At 41.1% G+C, this 22,500-nt stretch overlaps 1 protein-coding gene across 4 annotated transcripts in view; it reads left to right on the top strand.

The window, feature by feature from the left end:
- pard3bb (par-3 family cell polarity regulator beta b) overlaps positions 1-22,500 on the top strand; it is a 563,164-nt gene that overhangs the window by 423,965 nt on the left and 116,699 nt on the right. For all 4 annotated transcript variants that reach the window (XM_082969211.1, XM_082969213.1, XM_082969212.1 and 1 more), the window contains 2 exons: positions 3,634-3,753; positions 14,805-15,101. In XM_082969211.1, the coding sequence (XP_082825337.1) occupies positions 3,634-3,753; positions 14,805-15,101 (417 nt within the window). The remainder of the gene's footprint in view (positions 1-3,633; positions 3,754-14,804; positions 15,102-22,500) is intronic.

A 22,500-nucleotide genomic window follows, 5' to 3' on the forward strand; every position in this document is an offset into this window, starting at 1 on the left:
CAGACTGTATCAAGGTGAACAGTCACCACTACTTCCTGTCCCACCAGACTGTATCAAGGTGAATAGTCACCACTACTTCCTGTCTCACCAGACTGTATCAAGGTGAATATTCACCACTACTTCCTGTCCCACCAGACTGTATCAAGGTGAATATTCACCACTACTTCCTGTCCCACCAGACTGTATCAAGGTGAATATTCACCACTACTTCCTGTCTCACCAGACTGTATCAAGGTGAATATTTACCACTACTTCCTGTCCCACCAGACTGTATCAAGGTGAACAGTCACCACTACTTCCTGTCTCACCAGACTGTATCAAGGTGAATAGTCACCACTACTTCCTGTCTCACCAGACTGTATCAAGGTGAACAGTCACAACTACTTCCTGTCTCACCAGACTGTATCAAGGTGAATAGTCACCACTACTTCCTGTCCCACCAGACTGTATCAAGGTGAATATTCACCACTACTTCCTGTCCCACCAGACTGTATCAAGGTGAATATTCACCACTACTTCCTGTCCCACCAGACTGTATCATTGTTAATTGTAAGCAGTTGTTCCCTTGATGCTGTAGAACACATCACTACAAACATTGGAATTAAAACTACTTTTAATAATTGTTTTCAAAAGTGCAATTGCAAACCTTAAAGTAGAATCCAAATAATGTCTCCCTTGCAATTTTTCTTAAATAATTCCTTATTTCTTCTCAAATAAAAGTTGAAATTGTAAAGAAAATATATGTTTATGTCTCCACACCTTGTAATTGGATTTTCCACATTGCAGAAGCAATTTTATTTTTGTAAACTGAAGTTTACAATGTGTAAGTTTACTGGCTAGTAGAAAGGTGTAGAACGCTCAGTGACATGAGTTTGTCGGGATTAATCTTGGCCGAAAAAAGCCAAGTACTCTGGGGTGCCAATCATTTTTCTTTATTTTCTCAATAAAAATAGTAAACTTAAGTTTACAAAAATAACATAGATTTTGCTATATTGAAAATCCAATAACAATATTTAGAAGAAATTGGGATTTTTTTTAAGAAAAGTGCAAGGGTGGATATATATTTTGCTGCAATTGTATTTACATAGGTGATTAGTTGTAAAAAAGTACATTTGCTTGCTTTTGCACTTTGAATAAAATCAATATTCCATTTTGTATATGATATTATATCATTAGCAAGATTGTCTTCATCTTTTCTTTGGTTGTGGTTCATCATTTTCATATCTTTTTTTATTTTGTTAAAGAAAGTTTCAATCCCGCCTGGTTTTGTTGTTGTCCTTGCTAGCTAACGTCATTGAGGGAGTTGTATTACGCTGGCCCGGGTTGAACCAGGTTTTGTTGTTGTCCTTGCTAGCTAACGTCATTGAGGGAGTTGTATTACGCTGGCCCGGGTTGAACCAGGTTTTGTTGTTGTCCTTGCTAGCTAACGTCATTGAGGGAGTTGTATTACGCTGGCCCGGGTTGAACCAGGTTTTGTTGTTGTCCTTGCTAGCTAACGTCATTGAGGGAGTTGTATTACGCTGGCCCGGGTTGAACCAGGTTTTGTTGTTGTCCTTGCTAGCTAATGTCATTGAGGGAGTTGTATTACGCTGGCCCGGGTTGAACCAGGTTTTGTTGTTGTCCTTGCTAGCTAATGTCATTGAGGGAGTTGTATTACGCTGGCCCGGGTTGAACCGGGTTTTGTTGTTGTCCTTGCTAGCTAATGTCATTGAGGGAGTTGTATTACGCTGGCCCGGGTTGAACCGGGTTTTGTTGTTGTCCTTGCTAGCTAACGTCATTGAGGGAGTTGTATTACGCTGGCCCGGGTTGAACCAGGTTTTGTTGTTGTCCTTGCTAGCTAACGTCATTGAGGGAGTTGTATTACGCTGGCCCGGGTTGAACCAGGTTTTGTTGTTGTCCTTGCTAGCTAACGTCATTGAGGGAGTTGTATTACGATGGCCCGTCTCGTCATCATATCCACTGACTCAGTGGGTTGGTTCATCAGGAAGTCAATAGAGGATGCTATTCTCACTGTGATGATTACAACTTATCCAACTCCGTATTAATGCCCATTAATTTAGGAATGAGATGTTTCGATGAGCATACTTTTGGTAATCTAGTGTAGATTTATATTCCGATATTCCTTTTTTTTTTTCAATTCAATTTAAGGGCTTTATTGGCATGGTAACATGTTTTACTCTCCACTCTGGGTTACTATAGTTTAATGTGTTATGGTTGGATCACTGGAGTGTTAATGTGTTATGGTATGGTTGGATCACTGGAGTGTTAATATGTTATGGTATGGTTGGATCACTGGAGTGTTAATATGTTATGGTATGGTTGGATCACTGGAGTGTTAATGTGTTATGGTATGGTTGGATCACTGGAGTGTTGATATGTTATGGTATGGTTGGATCACTGGAGTGTTAATGTGTTATGGTATGGTTGGATCACTGGAGTGTTGATATGTTATGGTATGGTTGGATCACTGGAGTGTTAATGTGTTATGGTATGGTTGGATCACTGGAGTGTTAATATGTTATGGTATGGTTGGATCACTGGAGTGTTAATGTGTTATGGTATGGTTGGATCACTGGAGTGTTAATATGTTATGGTATGGAGTTGCAGGGCTCCTCTCCACTCTGCTAGACCCCACTAGGACGCATGAGGAATGGCCCTGATGTGAACACACAGAGAGAGAGAGGTGGAGAGAAAGAGTGGAGGAGTAGAAAGAGAGAGAGAGAGAGATTGGAGACGGGGTGAAAGAGAGAGAAAGAGAGAGAGAGAGAGAGATGGGAGAGGAGACGGAGAGAGCGCAAGAGAGAGAGATTGGAGATGGGGTGAGAGAGAGAGAGAGAGAGAGAAAGGGAGATGGGAGAGGTGACGGAGAGAGTGAAAGAGAGAGAGATTGTAGACGGGGTGAAAGAGAGAGAGAGAGAAAGAGAGATGGGAGAGAAGACGGAGAGAGTGAAAGAGAGAGAGATTGGAGACGGGGTGAAAGAGAGAGAGAGAGAGAGAAAGAGAGATGGGAGAGGAGACGGAGAGAGTCCATGAGTCAGTCTGTGAACCGGAAATGATCCATGTTAACAGAACTTTGCTTCCGACACACTGTCACCGTCTAGTGTTGAAAGGGTCTGAGGTCTTACATAGAATTAGAATGTGTGGACTGGTGTGTGTTCATATCCTGTGTTTTGGCTCATTTCTTAGCCTATATTTAGCTTTATCTTTAAAGATATTTAAACTGGATATTGATCGTTCTTCCTTCTCTCCTTTTCCCCTCTCTCTTCTCTCTCTCTCTCTCTCTCTCTCTCTCCTCTCTCTCCTCTCTCTCTCTCTCTGTCTCTCTCTCTCTCTCTCCTCTCTCCTTCTCTCCTTTTCCTCTCTCTCCTCTTTCCTCTCTCTCCTCTCTCTCCTCTCTCTCTCTCTCCTCTTTCCTCTCTCTCTCTCTGTCTCTCTCTCTCTCCTCTTTTCTCTCCCCCTCTCTCTCTCTCTCTCTCTCTCTCTCTCTCTCTCTCTCTCTCTCTCTCTCTCTCTCTCTCCTCTCTCCTTCTCTCCTTTTCCTCTCTCTCTCTCTTTCTCTCTCTCCCCTCTCCTTCTCTCTCCTTCTCTCCTTTTCCTCTCCTCTTTCTCTCCCTCTCTCTCTCTCTCTCCTAGATTTGGAAAGAAGAAAAACGAGAAGGTAAAGAAATCAGAAGCCAAAGCCACGCTACAGAGACAGAAGTCCGAGGTTCTGAGTGAAGAGGAGCTGGACAGGATGAAGGATGAGAGGGAGAGGTGAGATGGTTTATACTGTAGGTTAGTACAGGTGTACTGTAGGTAACCCCTCCTGTCTATTCATATCTGTTGTACAGGTTAGTACAGGTGTACTGTAGGTAACCCCTCCTGTCTATTCATATCTGTTGTAGAGGTTAGTACAGGTGTACTGTAGGTAACCCCTCCTGTCTATTCATATCTGTTGTACAGGTAAGCACAGGTGTACTGTAGGTAACCCCTCCTGTCTATTCATATCTGTTGTAGAGGTTAGTACAGGTGTACTGTAGGTAACCCCTCCTGTCTATTCATATCTGTTGTAGAGGTTAGTACAGGTGTACTGTAGGTAACCCCTCCTGTCTATTCATATCTGTTGTACAGGTTAGTACAGGTGTACTGTAGGTAACCCCTCCTGTCTATTCATATCTGTTGTAGAGGTTAGTACAGGTGTACTGTAGGTAACCCCTCCTGTCTATTCATATCTGTTGTAGAGGTTAGTACAGGTGTACTGTAGGTAACCCCTCCTGTCTATTCATATCTGTTGTACAGGTTAGTACAGGTGTACTGTAGGTAACCCCTCCTGTCTATTCATATCTGTTGTAGAGGTTAGTACAGGTGTACTGTAGGTAACCCCTCCTGTCTATTCATATCTGTTGTACAGGTTAGTACAGGTGTACTGTAGGTAACCCCTCCTGTCTATTCATATCTGTTGTACAGGTTAGTACAGGTGTACTGTAGGTAACCCCTCCTGTCTATTCATATCTGTTGTAGAGGTTAGTACAGGTGTACTGTAGGTAACCCCTCCTGTCTATTCATATCTGTTGTAGAGGTTAGTACAGGTGTACTGTAGGTAACCCCTCCTGTCTATTCATATCTGTTGTACAGGTTAGTACAGGTGTACTGTAGGTAACCCCTCCTGTCTATTCATATCTGTTGTAGAGGTTAGTACAGGTGTACTGTAGGTAACCCCTCCTGTCTATTCATATCTGTTGTAGAGGTTAGTACAGGTGTACTGTAGGTAACCCCTCCTGTCTATTCATATCTGTTGTAGAGGTTAGTACAGGTGTACTGTAGGTAACCCCTCCTGTCTATTCATATCTGTTGTAGAGGTTAGTACAGGTGTACTGTAGGTAACCCCTCCTGTCTATTCATATCTGTTGTAGAGGTTAGTACAGGTGTACTGTAGGTAACCCCTCCTGTCTATTCATATCTGTTGTACAGGTTAGTACAGGTGTACTGTAGGTAACCCCTCCTGTCTATTCATATCTGTTGTAGAGGTTAGTACAGGTGTACTGTAGGTAACCCCTCCTGTCTGTTCGTATCTGTTGTAGAGGTTAGTACAGGTGTACTGTAGGTAACCCCTCCTGTCTATTCATATCTGTTCTACAGGTTAGTACAGGTGTACTGTAGGTAACCCCTCCTGTCTATTCATATCTGTTGTAGAGGTTAGTACAGGTGTACTGTAGGTAACCCCTCCTGTCTATTCATATCTGTTGTAGAGGTTAGTACAGGTGTACTGTAGGTAACCCCTCCTGTCTATTCATATCTGTTGTACAGGTTAGTACAGGTGTACTGTAGGTAACCCCTCCTGTCTATTCATATCTGTTGTAGAGGTTAGGACAGGTGTACTGTAGGTAACCCCTCCTGTCTATTCATATCTGTTGTACAGGTTAGTACAGGTGTACTGTAGGTAACCCCTCCTGTCTATTCATATCTGTTGTAGAGGTTAGTACAGGTGTACTGTAGGTAACCCCTCCTGTCTATTCATATCTGTTGTAGAGGTTAGTACAGGTGTACTGTAGGTAACCCCTCCTGTCTATTCATATCTGTTCTACAGGTTAGTACAGGTGTACTGTAGGTAACCCCTCCTGTCTATTCATATCTGTTGTACAGGTTAGTACAGGTGTACTGTAGGTAACCCCTCCTGTCTATTCATATCTGTTGTACAGGTTAGTACAGGTGTACTGTAGGTAACCCCTCCTGTCTATTCATATCTGTTCTACAGGTTAGTACAGGTGTACTGTAGGTAACCCCTCCTGTCTATTCATATCTGTTGTACAGGTTAGTACAGGTGTACTGTAGGTAACCCCTCCTGTCTATTCATATCTGTTGTAGAGGTTAGTACAGGTGTACTGTAGGTAACCCCTCCTGTCTATTCATATCTGTTGTAGAGGTTAGTACAGGTGTACTGTAGGTAACCCCTCCTGTCTATTCATATCTGTTGTAGAGGTTAGTACAGGTGTACTGTAGGTAACCCCTCCTGTCTATTCATATCTGTTGTAGAGGTTAGTACAGGTGTACTGTAGGTAACCCCTCCTGTCTATTCATATCTGTTGTAGAGGTTAGTACAGGTGTACTGTAGGTAACCCCTCCTGTCTATTCATATCTGTTGTACAGGTTAGTACAGGTGTACTGTAGGTAACCCCTCCTGTCTATTCATATCTGTTGTAGAGGTTAGTACAGGTGTACTGTAGGTAACCCCTCCTGTCTATTCATATCTGTTGTAGAGGTTAGTACAGGTGTACTGTAGGTAACCCCTCCTGTCTATTCATATCTGTTGTAGAGGTTAGTACAGGTGTACTGTAGGTAACCCCTCCTGTCTATTCATATCTGTTGTAGAGGTTAGTACAGGTGTACTGTAGGTAACCCCTCCTGTCTATTCATATCTGTTGTAGAGGTTAGTACAGGTGTACTGTAGGTAACCCCTCCTGTCTATTCATATCTGTTGTACAGGTTAGTACAGGTGTACTGTAGGTAACCCCTCCTGTCTATTCATATCTGTTGTAGAGGTTAGTACAGGTGTACTGTAGGTAACCCCTCCTGTCTATTCATATCTGTTGTAGAGGTTAGTACAGGTGTACTGTAGGTAACCCCTCCTGTCTATTCATATCTGTTGTACAGGTTAGTACAGGTGTACTGTAGGTAACCCCTCCTGTCTATTCATATCTGTTGTAGAGGTTAGTACAGGTGTACTGTAGGTAACCCCTCCTGTCTATTCATATCTGTTGTACAGGTTAGTACAGGTGTACTGTAGGTAACCCCTCCTGTCTATTCATATCTGTTGTACAGGTTAGTACAGGTGTACTGTAGGTAACCCCTCCTGTCTATTCATATCTGTTGTAGAGGTTAGTACAGGTGTACTGTAGGTAACCCCTCCTGTCTATTCATATCTGTTGTAGAGGTTAGTACAGGTGTACTGTAGGTAACCCCTCCTGTCTATTCATATCTGTTGTAGAGGTTAGTACAGGTGTACTGTAGGTAACCCCTCCTGTCTATTCATATCTGTTGTAGAGGTTAGTACAGGTGTACTGTAGGTAACCCCTCCTGTCTATTCATATCTATTGTACAGGTTAGTACAGGTGTACTGTAGGTAACCCCTCCTGTCTATTCATATCTGTTCTACAGGTTAGTACAGGTGTACTGTAGGTAACCCCTCCTGTCTATTCATATCTGTTCTACAGGTTAGTACAGGTGTACTGTAGGTAACCCCTCCTGTCTATTCATATCTGTTGTACAGGTTAGTACAGGTGTACTGTAGGTAACCCCTCCTGTCTATTCATATCTGTTGTACAGGTTAGTACAGGTGTACTGTAGGTAACCCCTCCTGTCTATTCATATCTGTTGTAGAGGTTAGTACAGGTGTACTGTAGGTAACCCCTCCTGTCTATTCATATCTGTTGTAGAGGTTAGTACAGGTGTACTGTAGGTAACCCCTCCTGTCTATTCATATCTGTTGTAGAGGTTAGTACAGGTGTACTGTAGGTAACCCCTCCTGTCTATTCATATCTGTTGTAGAGGTTAGTACAGGTGTACTGTAGGTAACCCCTCCTGTCTATTCATATCTGTTGTAGAGGTTAGTACAGGTGTACTGTAGGTAACCCCTCCTGTCTATTCATATCTGTTGTACAGGTTAGTACAGGTGTACTGTAGGTAACCCCTCCTGTCTATTCATATCTGTTGTACAGGTTAGTACAGGTGTACTGTAGGTAACCCCTCCTGTCTATTCATATCTGTTGTACAGGTTAGTACAGGTGTACTGTAGGTAACCCCTCCTGTCTATTCATATCTGTTGTAGAGGTTAGTACAGGTGTACTGTAGGTAACCCCTCCTGTCTATTCATATCTGTTGTAGAGGTTAGTACAGGTGTACTGTAGGTAACCCCTCCTGTCTATTCATATCTGTTGTAGAGGTTAGTACAGGTGTACTGTAGGTAACCCCTCCTGTCTATTCATATCTGTTGTAGAGGTTAGTACAGGTGTACTGTAGGTAACCCCTCCTGTCTATTCATATCTGTTGTAGAGGTTAGTACAGGTGTACTGTAGGTAACCCCTCCTGTCTATTCATATCTGTTGTACAGGTTAGTACAGGTGTACTGTAGGTAACCCCTCCTGTCTATTCATATCTGTTGTACAGGTTAGTACAGGTGTACTGTAGGTAACCCCTCCTGTCTATTCATATCTGTTGTAGAGGTTAGTACAGGTGTACTGTAGGTAACCCCTCCTGTCTATTCATATCTGTTGTACAGGTTAGTACAGGTGTACTGTAGGTAACCCCTCCTGTCTATTCATATCTGTTGTACAGGTTAGTACAGGTGTACTGTAGGTAACCCCTCCTGTCTATTCATATCTGTTGTACAGGTTAGTACAGGTGTACTGTAGGTAACCCCTCCTGTCTATTCATATCTGTTGTACAGGTTAGTACAGGTGTACTGTAGGTAACCCCTCCTGTCTATTCATATCTGTTGTACAGGTTAGTACAGGTGTACTGTAGGTAACCCCTCCTGTCTATTCATATCTGTTGTAGAGGTTAGTACAGGTGTACTGTAGGTAACCCCTCCTGTCTATTCATATCTGTTGTAGAGGTTAGTACAGGTGTACTGTAGGTAACCCCTCCTGTCTATTCATATCTGTTGTAGAGGTTAGTACAGGTGTACTGTAGGTAACCCCTCCTGTCTATTCATATCTGTTGTAGAGGTTAGTACAGGTGTACTGTAGGTAACCCCTCCTGTCTATTCATATCTGTTGTAGAGGTTAGTACAGGTGTACTGTAGGTAACCCCTCCTGTCTATTCATATCTGTTGTAGAGGTTAGTACAGGTGTACTGTAGGTAACCCCTCCTGTCTATTCATATCTGTTGTAGAGGTTAGTACAGGTGTACTGTAGGTAACCCCTCCTGTCTATTCATATCTGTTGTACAGGTTAGTACAGGTGTACTGTAGGTAACCCCTCCTGTCTATTCATATCTGTTGTACAGGTTAGTACAGGTGTACTGTAGGTAACCCCTCCTGTCTATTCATATCTGTTGTAGAGGTTAGTACAGGTGTACTGTAGGTAACCCCTCCTGTCTATTCATATCTGTTGTACAGGTTAGTACAGGTGTACTGTAGGTAACCCCTCCTGTCTATTCATATCTGTTGTAGAGGTTAGTACAGGTGTACTGTAGGTAACCCCTCCTGTCTATTCATATCTGTTGTAGAGGTTAGTACAGGTGTACTGTAGGTAACCCCTCCTGTCTATTCATATCTGTTGTACAGGTTAGTACAGGTGTACTGTAGGTAACCCCTCCTGTCTATTCATATCTGTTGTAGAGGTTAGTACAGGTGTACTGTAGGTAACCCCTCCTGTCTATTCATATCTGTTGTAGAGGTTAGTACAGGTGTACTGTAGGTAACCCCTCCTGTCTATTCATATCTGTTGTAGAGGTTAGTACAGGTGTACTGTAGGTAACCCCTCCTGTCTATTCATATCTGTTGTAGAGGTTAGTACAGGTGTACTGTAGGTAACCCCTCCTGTCTATTCATATCTGTTGTAGAGGTTAGTACAGGTGTACTGTAGGTAACCCCTCCTGTCTATTCATATCTGTTGTAGAGGTTAGTACAGGTGTACTGTAGGTAACCCCTCCTGTCTATTCATATCTGTTGTACAGGTTAGTACAGGTGTACTGTAGGTAACCCCTCCTGTCTATTCATATCTGTTGTAGAGGTTAGTACAGGTGTACTGTAGGTAACCCCTCCTGTCTATTCATATCTGTTGTACAGGTTAGTACAGGTGTACTGTAGGTAACCCCTCCTGTCTATTCATATCTGTTGTAGAGGTTAGTACAGGTGTACTGTAGGTAACCCCTCCTGTCTATTCATATCTGTTGTAGAGGTTAGTACAGGTGTACTGTAGGTAACCCCTCCTGTCTATTCATATCTGTTGTACAGGTTAGTACAGGTGTACTGTAGGTAACCCCTCCTGTCTATTCATATCTGTTGTAGAGGTTAGTACAGGTGTACTGTAGGTAACCCCTCCTGTCTATTCATATCTGTTGTACAGGTTAGTACAGGTGTACTGTAGGTAACCCCTCCTGTCTATTCATATCTGTTGTAGAGGTTAGTACAGGTGTACTGTAGGTAACCCCTCCTGTCTATTCATATCTGTTGTAGAGGTTAGTACAGGTGTACTGTAGGTAACCCCTCCTGTCTATTCATATCTGTTGTAGAGGTTAGTACAGGTGTACTGTAGGTAACCCCTCCTGTCTATTCATATCTGTTCTACAGGTTAGTACAGGTGTACTGTAGGTAACCCCTCCTGTCTATTCATATCTGTTGTAGAGGTTAGTACAGGTGTACTGTAGGTAACCCCTCCTGTCTATTCATATCTGTTGTAGAGGTTAGTACAGGTGTACTGTAGGTAACCCCTCCTGTCTATTCATATCTGTTGTACAGGTTAGTACAGGTGTACTGTAGGTAACCCCTCCTGTCTATTCATATCTGTTGTAGAGGTTAGTACAGGTGTACTGTAGGTAACCCCTCCTGTCTATTCATATCTGTTGTAGAGGTTAGTACAGGTGTACTGTAGGTAACCCCTCCTGTCTATTCATATCTGTTGTAGAGGTTAGTACAGGTGTACTGTAGGTAACCCCTCCTGTCTATTCATATCTGTTGTAGAGGTTAGTACAGGTGTACTGTAGGTAACCCCTCCTGTCTATTCATATCTGTTGTACAGGTTAGTACAGGTGTACTGTAGGTAACCCCTCCTGTCTATTCATATCTGTTGTAGAGGTTAGTACAGGTGTACTGTAGGTAACCCCTCCTGTCTATTCATATCTGTTGTAGAGGTTAGTACAGGTGTACTGTAGGTAACCCCTCCTGTCTATTCATATCTGTTGTACAGGTTAGTACAGGTGTACTGTAGGTAACCCCTCCTGTCTATTCATATCTGTTGTAGAGGTTAGTACAGGTGTACTGTAGGTAACCCCTCCTGTCTATTCATATCTGTTGTACAGGTTAGTACAGGTGTACTGTAGGTAACCCCTCCTGTCTATTCATATCTGTTGTAGAGGTTAGTACAGGTGTACTGTAGGTAACCCCTCCTGTCTATTCATATCTGTTGTAGAGGTTAGTACAGGTGTACTGTAGGTAACCCCTCCTGTCTATTCATATCTGTTGTAGAGGTTAGTACAGGTGTACTGTAGGTAACCCCTCCTGTCTATTCATATCTGTTGTACAGGTTAGTACAGGTGTACTGTAGGTAACCCCTCCTGTCTATTCATATCTGTTGTAGAGGTTAGTACAGGTGTACTGTAGGTAACCCCTCCTGTCTATTCATATCTGTTGTAGAGGTTAGTACAGGTGTACTGTAGGTAACCCCTCCTGTCTATTCATATCTGTTGTACAGGTTAGTACAGGTGTACTGTAGGTAACCCCTCCTGTCTATTCATATCTGTTGTAGAGGTTAGTACAGGTGTACTGTAGGTAACCCCTCCTGTCTATTCATATCTGTTGTAGAGGTTAGTACAGGTGTACTGTAGGTAACCCCTCCTGTCTATTCATATCTGTTGTAGAGGTTAGTACAGGTGTACTGTAGGTAACCCCTCCTGTCTATTCATATCTGTTGTAGAGGTTAGTACAGGTGTACTGTAGGTAACCCCTCCTGTCTATTCATATCTGTTGTACAGGTTAGTACAGGTGTACTGTAGGTAACCCCTCCTGTCTATTCATATCTGTTGTAGAGGTTAGTACAGGTGTACTGTAGGTAACCCCTCCTGTCTATTCATATCTGTTGTAGAGGTTAGTACAGGTGTACTGTAGGTAACCCCTCCTGTCTATTCATATCTGTTGTAGAGGTTAGTACAGGTGTACTGTAGGTAACCCCTCCTGTCTATTCATATCTGTTGTAGAGGTTAGTACAGGTGTACTGTAGGTAACCCCTCCTGTCTATTCATATCTGTTGTACAGGTTAGTACAGGTGTACTGTAGGTAACCCCTCCTGTCTATTCATATCTGTTGTAGAGGTTAGTACAGGTGTACTGTAGGTAACCCCTCCTGTCTATTCATATCTGTTGTAGAGGTTAGTACAGGTGTACTGTAGGTAACCCCTCCTGTCTATTCATATCTGTTGTAGAGGTTAGTACAGGTGTACTGTAGGTAACCCCTCCTGTCTATTCATATCTGTTGTAGAGGTTAGTACAGGTGTACTGTAGGTAACCCCTCCTGTCTATTCATATCTGTTGTACAGGTTAGTACAGGTGTACTGTAGGTAACCCCTCCTGTCTATTCATATCTGTTGTACAGGTTAGTACAGGTGTACTGTAGGTAACCCCTCCTGTCTATTCATATCTGTTGTAGAGGTTAGTACAGGTGTACTGTAGGTAACCCCTCCTGTCTATTCATATCTGTTCTACAGGTTAGTACAGGTGTACTGTAGGTAACCCCTCCTGTCTATTCATATCTGTTGTAGAGGTTAGTACAGGTGTACTGTAGGTAACCCCTCCTGTCTATTCATATCTGTTGTACAGGTTAGTACAGGTGTACTGTAGGTAACCCCTCCTGTCTATTCATATCTGTTGTAGAGGTTAGTACAGGTGTACTGTAGGTAACCCCTCCTGTCTATTCATATCTGTTGTAGAGGTTAGTACAGGTGTACTGTAGGTAACCCCTCCTGTCTATTCATATCTGTTGTACAGGTTAGTACAGGTGTACTGTAGGTAACCCCTCCTGTCTATTCATATCTGTTGTAGAGGTTAGTACAGGTGTACTGTAGGTAACCCCTCCTGTCTATTCATATCTGTTGTAGAGGTTAGTACAGGTGTACTGTAGGTAACCCCTCCTGTCTATTCATATCTGTTGTACAGGTTAGTACAGGTGTACTGTAGGTAACCCCTCCTGTCTATTCATATCTGTTGTAGAGGTTAGTACAGGTGTACTGTAGGTAACCCCTCCTGTCTATTCATATCTGTTGTAGAGGTTAGTACAGGTGTACTGTAGGTAACCCCTCCTGTCTATTCATATCTGTTGTAGAGGTTAGTACAGGTGTACTGTAGGTAACCCCTCCTGTCTATTCATATCTGTTGTACAGGTTAGTACAGGTGTACTGTAGGTAACCCCTCCTGTCTATTCATATCTGTTGTAGAGGTTAGTACAGGTGTACTGTAGGTAACCCCTCCTGTCTATTCATATCTGTTGTAGAGGTTAGTACAGGTGTACTGTAGGTAACCCCTCCTGTCTATTCATATCTGTTGTACAGGTTAGTACAGGTGTACTGTAGGTAACCCCTCCTGTCTATTCATATCTGTTGTACAGGTTAGTACAGGTGTACTGTAGGTAACCCCTCCTGTCTATTCATATCTGTTGTAGAGGTTAGTACAGGTGTACTGTAGGTAACCCCTCCTGTCTATTCATATCTGTTGTAGAGGTTAGTACAGGTGTACTGTAGGTAACCCCTCCTGTCTATTCATATCTGTTGTACAGGTTAGTACAGGTGTACTGTAGGTAACCCCTCCTGTCTATTCATATCTGTTGTAGAGGTTAGTACAGGTGTACTGTAGGTAACCCCTCCTGTCTATTCATATCTGTTGTAGAGGTTAGTACAGGTGTACTGTAGGTAACCCCTCCTGTCTATTCATATCTGTTGTAGAGGTTAGTACAGGTGTACTGTAGGTAACCCCTCCTGTCTATTCATATCTGTTGTAGAGGTTAGTACAGGTGTACTGTAGGTAACCCCTCCTGTCTATTCATATCTGTTGTAGAGGTTAGTACAGGTGTACTGTAGGTAACCCCTCCTGTCTATTCATATCTGTTGTAGAGGTTAGTACAGGTGTACTGTAGGTAACCCCTCCTGTCTATTCATATCTGTTGTAGAGGTTAGTACAGGTGTACTGTAGGTAACCCCTCCTGTCTATTCATATCTGTTGTACAGGTTAGTACAGGTGTACTGTAGGTAACCCCTCCTGTCTATTCATATCTGTTGTAGAGGTTAGTACAGGTGTACTGTAGGTAACCCCTCCTGTCTGTTCATATCTGTTGTAGAGGTTAGTACAGGTGTACTGTAGGTAACCCCTCCTGTCTATTCATATCTGTTGTACAGGTTAGTACAGGTGTACTGTAGGTAACCCCTCCTGTCTATTCATATCTGTTGTACAGGTTAGTACAGGTGTACTGTAGGTAACCCCTCCTGTCTATTCATATCTGTTGTAGAGGTTAGTACAGGTGTACTGTAGGTAACCCCTCCTGTCTATTCATATCTGTTGTAGAGGTTAGTACAGGTGTACTGTAGGTAACCCCTCCTGTCTATTCATATCTGTTGTAGAGGTTAGTACAGGTGTACTGTAGGTAACCCCTCCTGTCTATTCATATCTGTTGTAGAGGTTAGTACAGGTGTACTGTAGGTAACCCCTCCTGTCTATTCATATCTGTTGTACAGGTTAGTACAGGTGTACTGTAGGTAACCCCTCCTGTCTATTCATATCTGTTGTAGAGGTTAGTACAGGTGTACTGTAGGTAACCCCTCCTGTCTATTCATATCTGTTGTAGAGGTTAGTACAGGTGTACTGTAGGTAACCCCTCCTGTCTATTCATATCTGTTGTAGAGGTTAGTACAGGTGTACTGTAGGTAACCCCTCCTGTCTATTCATATCTGTTGTACAGGTTAGTACAGGTGTACTGTAGGTAACCCCTCCTGTCTATTCATATCTGTTGTAGAGGTTAGTACAGGTGTACTGTAGGTAACCCCTCCTGTCTATTCATATCTGTTGTACAGGTTAGTACAGGTGTACTGTAGGTAACCCCTCCTGTCTGTTCGTATCTGTTCCAGGATCGAGGCGAAGCACGCGGAGCTGAGGGAGCGTCAGGCCAGAGATAAAGGACTTTTCCCCGATGTCGAAGATGATTACATGGACCCCAACTACGCGCGCATCAACAACTTCAGAGACAGCTCGTCCCCCCGTCAGTCCCCCTACAGCAGACTCCGCACCCCGTCGCCCCAACGCCCGCCTCCCCACGGCCTCGGCCCAGGCTCCTCCCACGGCAACGAGCCGTCCAATAAGGACCCCCTGGATGGGCTGTATGCCAAGGTCAACAAGCAGAGACAAGCCCCGCCCATGGCCGACAGGTGAGACAGGAACTCTCCTGCTGGAGTGTATTTGACAGACTGACAATCTAACTTAAGCAGCTAGCAGCTAGCTAGGCATGCAACAGTTGGTCGCAAAATGACATGAACATGCAAGGATATAGGACGACCCTGAGACTGATACAGGGATAGAGATTGACCTTGAGACTGATACAGGGATATAGGACGACCCTGAGACTGATACAGGGATATAGGATGACCCTGAGACTGATACAGGGATATAGGACGACCCTGAGACTGAGATATAGGACGACCCTGAGACTGATACAGGGATATAGGACGACCCTGAGACTGATACAGGGATATAGAATAACCTTGAGACTGAGACAGGGATATAGGACGGCCCTGAGACTGATACAGGGATATAGGACGAGCCTGAGACTGATACAGGGATATAGGACGACCCTGAGACTGAGACAGGGATATAGGACGACCCTGAGACTGATACAGGGATATAGGACGACCCTGAGACTGAGACAGGGATATAGGACGACCCTGATACAGGGATATAGGACGACCCTGAGACTGATACAGGGATAGAGATTGACCTTGAGACTGATGCAGGGATATAGGACGACCCTGAGACTGATACAGGGATATAGGATGACCCTGAGACTGAGACAGGGATATAGGACGGCCCTGAGACTGATACAGGGATATAGGACGACCCTGAGACTGAGATATAGGACGACCCTGAGACTGATACAGGGATATAGAATGACCTTGAGACTGAGACAGGGATATAGGATGACCCTGAGACTGATACAGGGTTATAGAATGACCTTGAGACTGAGACTGGGATATATGACGACCCTGAGCCTGATACAGGGATATAGGATGACCCTGAGACATATACAGGGATATAGGACGACCCTGAGACTGAGACATGGATATAGGACGACCCTGAGCCTGATACAGGGATATAGGATGACCCTGAGACTGAGACATGGATATAGGACGACCCTGAGCCTGATACAGGGATATAGGATGACCCTGAGACATATACAGGGATATAGGACGACCCTGAGACTGAGACATGGATATAGGACGACCCTGAGCCTGATACAGGGATATAGGATGACCCTGAGACTGAGACATGGATATAGGACGACCCTGAGCCTGATACAGGGATATAGGATGACCCTGAGACATATACAGGGATATAGGACGACCCTGAGACTGATACAGGGATATAGGACGACCCTGAGCCTGATACAGGGATATAGGATGACCCTGAGACATATACAGGGATATAGGACGACCCTGAGACTGATACAGGGATATATGACGACCCTGAGACTGATACAGGGATATAGGACGACCCTGAGACTGAGACTGATACAGGGATATAGGACGACCCTGAGACTGATACAGGGATATAGGACGACCCTGAGACTGAGATATAGGACGACCCTGAGACTGACACAGGGATATAGGACGACCCTGAGACTGAGACAGGGATATAGGACGACCCTGAGACTGAGATATAGGATGACCCTGAGACTGACACAGGGATATAGGACGTCCCTGAGACTGATACAGGGATATAGGACGACCCTGAGACTGACACAGGGATATAGGACGACCCTGAGACTGACACAGGGATATAGGATGACCTTGAGACTGATACAGGGATAGAGAATGACCTTGAGACAATACAGGGATATAGGACGACCCTGAGACTGATACAGGGATATAGGACGACCCTGAGACTGATACAGGGATATAGGACGACCCTGAGACTGATACAGGCTGAGATATAGGACGACCCTGAGACTGATACAGGGACATAGGACGACCCTTAGACTGAGATATCGGACGACCCTGAGACTGATACAGGGACATAGGACGACCCTTAGACTGAGATATAGGACGACCCTGAGACTGAGACAGGGACATAGGACGACCCTTAGACTGAGATATCGGACGACCCTGAGACTGATTCTCCCTTATACTATAGTAGTTATATTCTGTCTCCACATTCATTACTTCCGATCAATGGCCTGCATCCCATCTAATCCTCCCTCTGTGTGCGTGTGCGTGTGCGGGGGGTGTGTGTGTGTGTGTGTGTGTGTGTGTGTGTGTGTGTGTGTGTGTGTGTGTGTGTGTGTGTGTGTTCATCTACATTAAGGTTTTCTGATAACTTTTTATTCCATTTAACAGAAAAGAATATCTCCTGAAGTAAGAAGATAATTCAACTGAGAGATGGGGAGGTGGAGAGAGAGAGGGGGAGAGAGAGAGAGGGGGAGGGGGGGAGAGAGTGGGAGAGGTGGAGGGGGGAGAGAGAGGGGGAGAGAGAGGGGGAGAGATGGGGAGAGAGAGAGGAGAGATGGGGAGAGATGGGGAGAGAGGGGGAGAGAGGGAGAGAGAGAGGGAGAGATGGGGAGAGAGAGAGAGGTGGAGGGGGGAGAGAGAGGGGGAGAGAGAGGGGGAGAGATGGGGAGAGAGAGAGGAGAGATGGGGAGAGATGGGGAGAGAGGGGGAGAGAGGGAGAGAGAGAGGGAGAGATGGGGAGAGAGAGAGAGGTGGAGGGGGGAGAGAGAGAGGGAGGGAGGGAGAGAGGGGGAAAGAGAGAGAGAGAGGGGGAGAGGGAGGGAGAGAGAGAGGGGAGAGAGGGTGAGAGAGAGAGAGACAGAGAGGGAGAGAGAGAGGGGGAGAGATGGGGAGAGAGGGGGAGAGAGGGAGAGGTGGAGGGGGGAGAGAGAGGGGGAGAGATGGGGAGAGAGAGAGGAGAGATAGGGAGAGGTGGGGAGAGGGGTGGAGAGAGAGATGGGGAGAGAGGGGGAGAGAGGGAGAGGTGGAGGGGGGAGAGAGATGGGGAGAGAGGGGGAGAGAGGGAGAGGTGGAGGGGGGAGAGAGAGGGGGAGAGAGGGGGAAAGAGAGAGGGACGTCTCTAATTGTCTTTCTACATTACAGCCCCCCCACTTAATGACTTTTCACCGCTCCTTTTAAATCATACAGCTTTATTATCATAGTGTAGATATTATCATAGTGTATATACTACCATAGTGTAGATATTATCATAGTATATATATTACCATAGTGTATATATTACCATAGTGTAGATATTATCATAGTGTAGATATTATCATAGTGTAGATATTATCATAGTGTATATACTACCATAGTGTAGATATTATCATAGTATATATATTACCATAGTGTATATATTACCATAGTGTAGATATTATCATAGTGTTGATATTATCATAGTGTAGATATTACCATAGTGTATATATTACCATAGTGTAGATATTATCATAGTGTATATATTACCATAGTGTAGATATTATCATAGTGTATATATTACCATAGTGTAGATATTATCATAGTGTAGATATTACCATAGTGTATATATTACCATAGTGTAGATATTACCATAGTGTGTAGTGTAGATATTACCATAGTGTTTAGTGTAGATATTACCATAGTGTGTAGTGTAGATATTATCATAGTGTAGATATTACCATAGTGTAGATATTACCATAGTGTAGATATTACCATAGTGTAGATATTACCATAGTGTATATATTATTATAGTGTATATATTATCATAGTGTAGATAGTACCATAGTGTATATATTACCATAGTGTAGATATTATCATTGTGTAGATAGTACCATAGTGTAGATATTACCATAGTGTAGATATTACCATAGTGTGTAGTGTAGATATTACCATAGTGTGTAGTGTAGATATTACCATAGTGTAGATATTATCATAGTGTAGATATTACCATAGTGTGTAGTGTATATATTACCATAGTGTAGATATTATCATAGTGTAGATATTACCATAGTGTATATATTACCATAGTGTAGATATTACCATAGTGTGTAGTGTAGATATTACCATAGTGTAGATATTACCATAGGGTATATATTATCATAGTGTAGATATTACCATAGTGTATATATTATCATAGTGTGTAGTGTAGATATTACCATAGTGTAGATATTACCATAGTGTAGATATTATCATAGTGTAGATATTACCATAGTGTATATATTATCATAGTGTAGATATTATCATAGTGTAGATATTACCATAGTGTAGATATTATTATAGTGTAGATATTACCATAGTGTGTAGTGTAGATATTACCATAGTGTGTAGTGTAGATATTACCATAGTGTGTAATATAGATATTACCATAGTGTGTAGTGTATATATTACCATAGTGTAGATATTATTATAGTGTATTATAGTAGATACTACCATAGTGTGTAGTGTAGATATTACCATAGTGTGTAGTGTATATATTACCATAGTGTAGATATTATTATAGTGTATATATTACCATAGTGTATATATTACCATAGTGTATATATTACCATAATGTATATATTATCATAGTGTATATATTACCATAGTGTATATATTACCATAGTGTATATATTACCATAGTGTAGATATTATTATAGTGTAGATCTTACCATAGTGTATATATTATTATAGTGTAGATATTACCATAGTGTATATATTACCATAGTGTATATATTATCATAGTGTATATATTACCATAGTGTATATATTACCATAGTGTAGATATTACCATAGTGTAGATATTACCATAGTGTATATATTATTATAGTGTAGATATTATCATAGTGTAGATATTAATATAGTGTATATATTACCATAGTGTATATATTACCATAGTGTAGATATTACCATAGTGTAGATATTATTATAGTGTAGATATTACCATAGTGTAGATATTACCATAGTGTGTAGTGTAGATATTACCATAGTGTAGATATTATTATAGTGTAGATATTACCATAGTGTAGATATTATTATAGTGTAGATATTACCATAGTGTGTAGTGTAGATATTACCATAGTGTATATGTTACCATAGTATATATATTACCATAGTGTAGATATTATTATAGTGTAGATATTACCATAGTGTAGATATTATTATAGTGTAGATATTACCATAGTGTAGATATTATCATAGTGTAGATATTATTATAGTGTAGATATTACCAAAGTGTGTAGTGTAGATATTACCATAGTGTATATATTATTATAGTGTAGATATTACCATAGTGTGTAGTGTAGATATTACCATAGTGTGTAGTGTAGGTATTACCATAGTGTGTAGTGTAGATATTATTATAGTGTAGATATTATCATAGTGTAGATATTACCATAGTGTAGATATTACCATAGTGTAGATATTACCATAGTGTAGATATTATTATAGTGTAGATATTATTATAGTGTAGATATTACCATAGTGTGGATATTATTATAGTGTATATTTTACCATAGTGTGTAGTGTAGATATTACCATAGTGTGTAGTGTAGATATTACCATAGTGTGTAGTGTAGATATTACCATAGTGTAGATATTATTATAGTGTATATGTTACCATAGTGTGTAGTGTAGATATTATCATAGTGTAGATATTATCATAGTGTAGATATTACCATAGTGTATATATTACCATAGTGTGTAGTGTAGATATTATCATAGTGTAGATATTATCATAGTGTAGATATTATCATAGTGTAGATATTATTATAGTGTATATATTACCATAGTGTATATATTACCATAGTGTAGATATTACCATAGTGTAGATATTACCGTAGTGTATATATTATCATAGTGTAGATATTATCATAGTGTAGATATTACCATAGTGTAGATATTACCATAGTGTAGATATTACCATAGTGTGTAGTGTAGATATTATCATAATGTAGATATTACCATAGTGTAGATATTATCATAGTGTAGATATTATTATAGTGTATATATTACCATAGTGTATATATTACCATAGTGTAGATATTACCATAGTGTAGATATTACCATAGTGTATAGTGTAGATATTATCATAATGTAGATATTACCATAGTGTAGATATTATCATAGTGTAGATATTATCATAGTGTAGATATTACCATAGTGTAGATATTATCATAGTGTAGATATTATTATAGTGTATATATTACCATAGTGTAGATATTACCATAGTGTAGATATTACCATAGTGTAGATATTACCATAGTGTGTAGTGTAGATATTATCATAATGTAGATATTACCATATTGTAGATATTATCATAGTGTAGATATTATTATAGTGTATATATTACCATAGTCTATATATTACCATAGTGTAGATATTACCATAGTGTAGATATTACCATAGTGTATAGTGTAGATATTATCATAATGTAGATATTACCATAGTGTACATATTATCATAGTGTAGATATTATCATAGTGTAGATATTACCATAGTGTAGATATTATCATAGTGTAGATATTATCTTAGTGTAGATATTACCATAGTGTAGATATTATCATAGTGTAGATATTATTATAGTGTATATATTACCATAGTGTAGATATTATCATAATGTAGATATTACCATAGTGTAGATATTATCATAGTGTAGATATTATTATAGTGTATATATTACCATAGTGTATATATTACCATAGTGTAGATATTACCATAGTGTAGATATTACCATAGTGTGTAGTGTAGATATTATCATAATGTAGATATTACCATAGTGTAGATATTATCATAGTGTAGATATTACCATAGTGTATATATTATCATAGTGTAGATATTATCATAGTGTAGATATTACCATAGTGTAGATATTACCATAGTGTATATATTATCATAGTGTAGATATTATCATAGTGTAGATATTACCATAGTGTAGATATTACCATAGTGTATATATTATCATAGTGTAGATATTATCATAGTGTATATATTACCATAGTGTAGATATTACCATAGTGTATATATTATCATAGTGTAGATATTATCATAGTGTATATATTACCATAGTGTAGATATTACCATAGTGTAGATATTATCATAGTGTATATATTACCATAGTGTATATATTATCATAGTGTAGATATTATCATAGTGTATATATTACCATAGTGTAGATATTACCATAGTGTAGATATTACCATAGTGTAGATATTACCATAGTGTGTAGTGTAGATATTATCATAATGTAGATATTACCATAGTGTAGATATTACCATAGTGTAGATATTATCATAGTGTAGATATTACCATAGTGTAGATATTACCATAGTGTGTAGTGTAGGTCATGGAGAGGATGTGATGGAATGCAGCTCACCCATTGGCTGCCTGTAATCGCTTGCAGTTGATATAGTGTGTGTGTCATGGGAATGTGGGAGTCAGTGAATATATAGAATATAAATATATAGAGAGAAAGGCACAACACAGCACTGAACAACACAACTCACAGAACAACACAACTCACAGAACAACACAACTCACAGAACAACACAACTCACAGAACAACACAACTCACAGAACAACACAACTCACAGAACAACACAACTCACTGAACACTGAA

This window comes from Salmo salar, chromosome 25, assembly GCF_965601325.2.
Source record: "Salmo salar chromosome 25, fSalSal1, whole genome shotgun sequence".
Taxonomy (NCBI): Eukaryota; Metazoa; Chordata; class Actinopteri; order Salmoniformes; family Salmonidae; genus Salmo; species Salmo salar.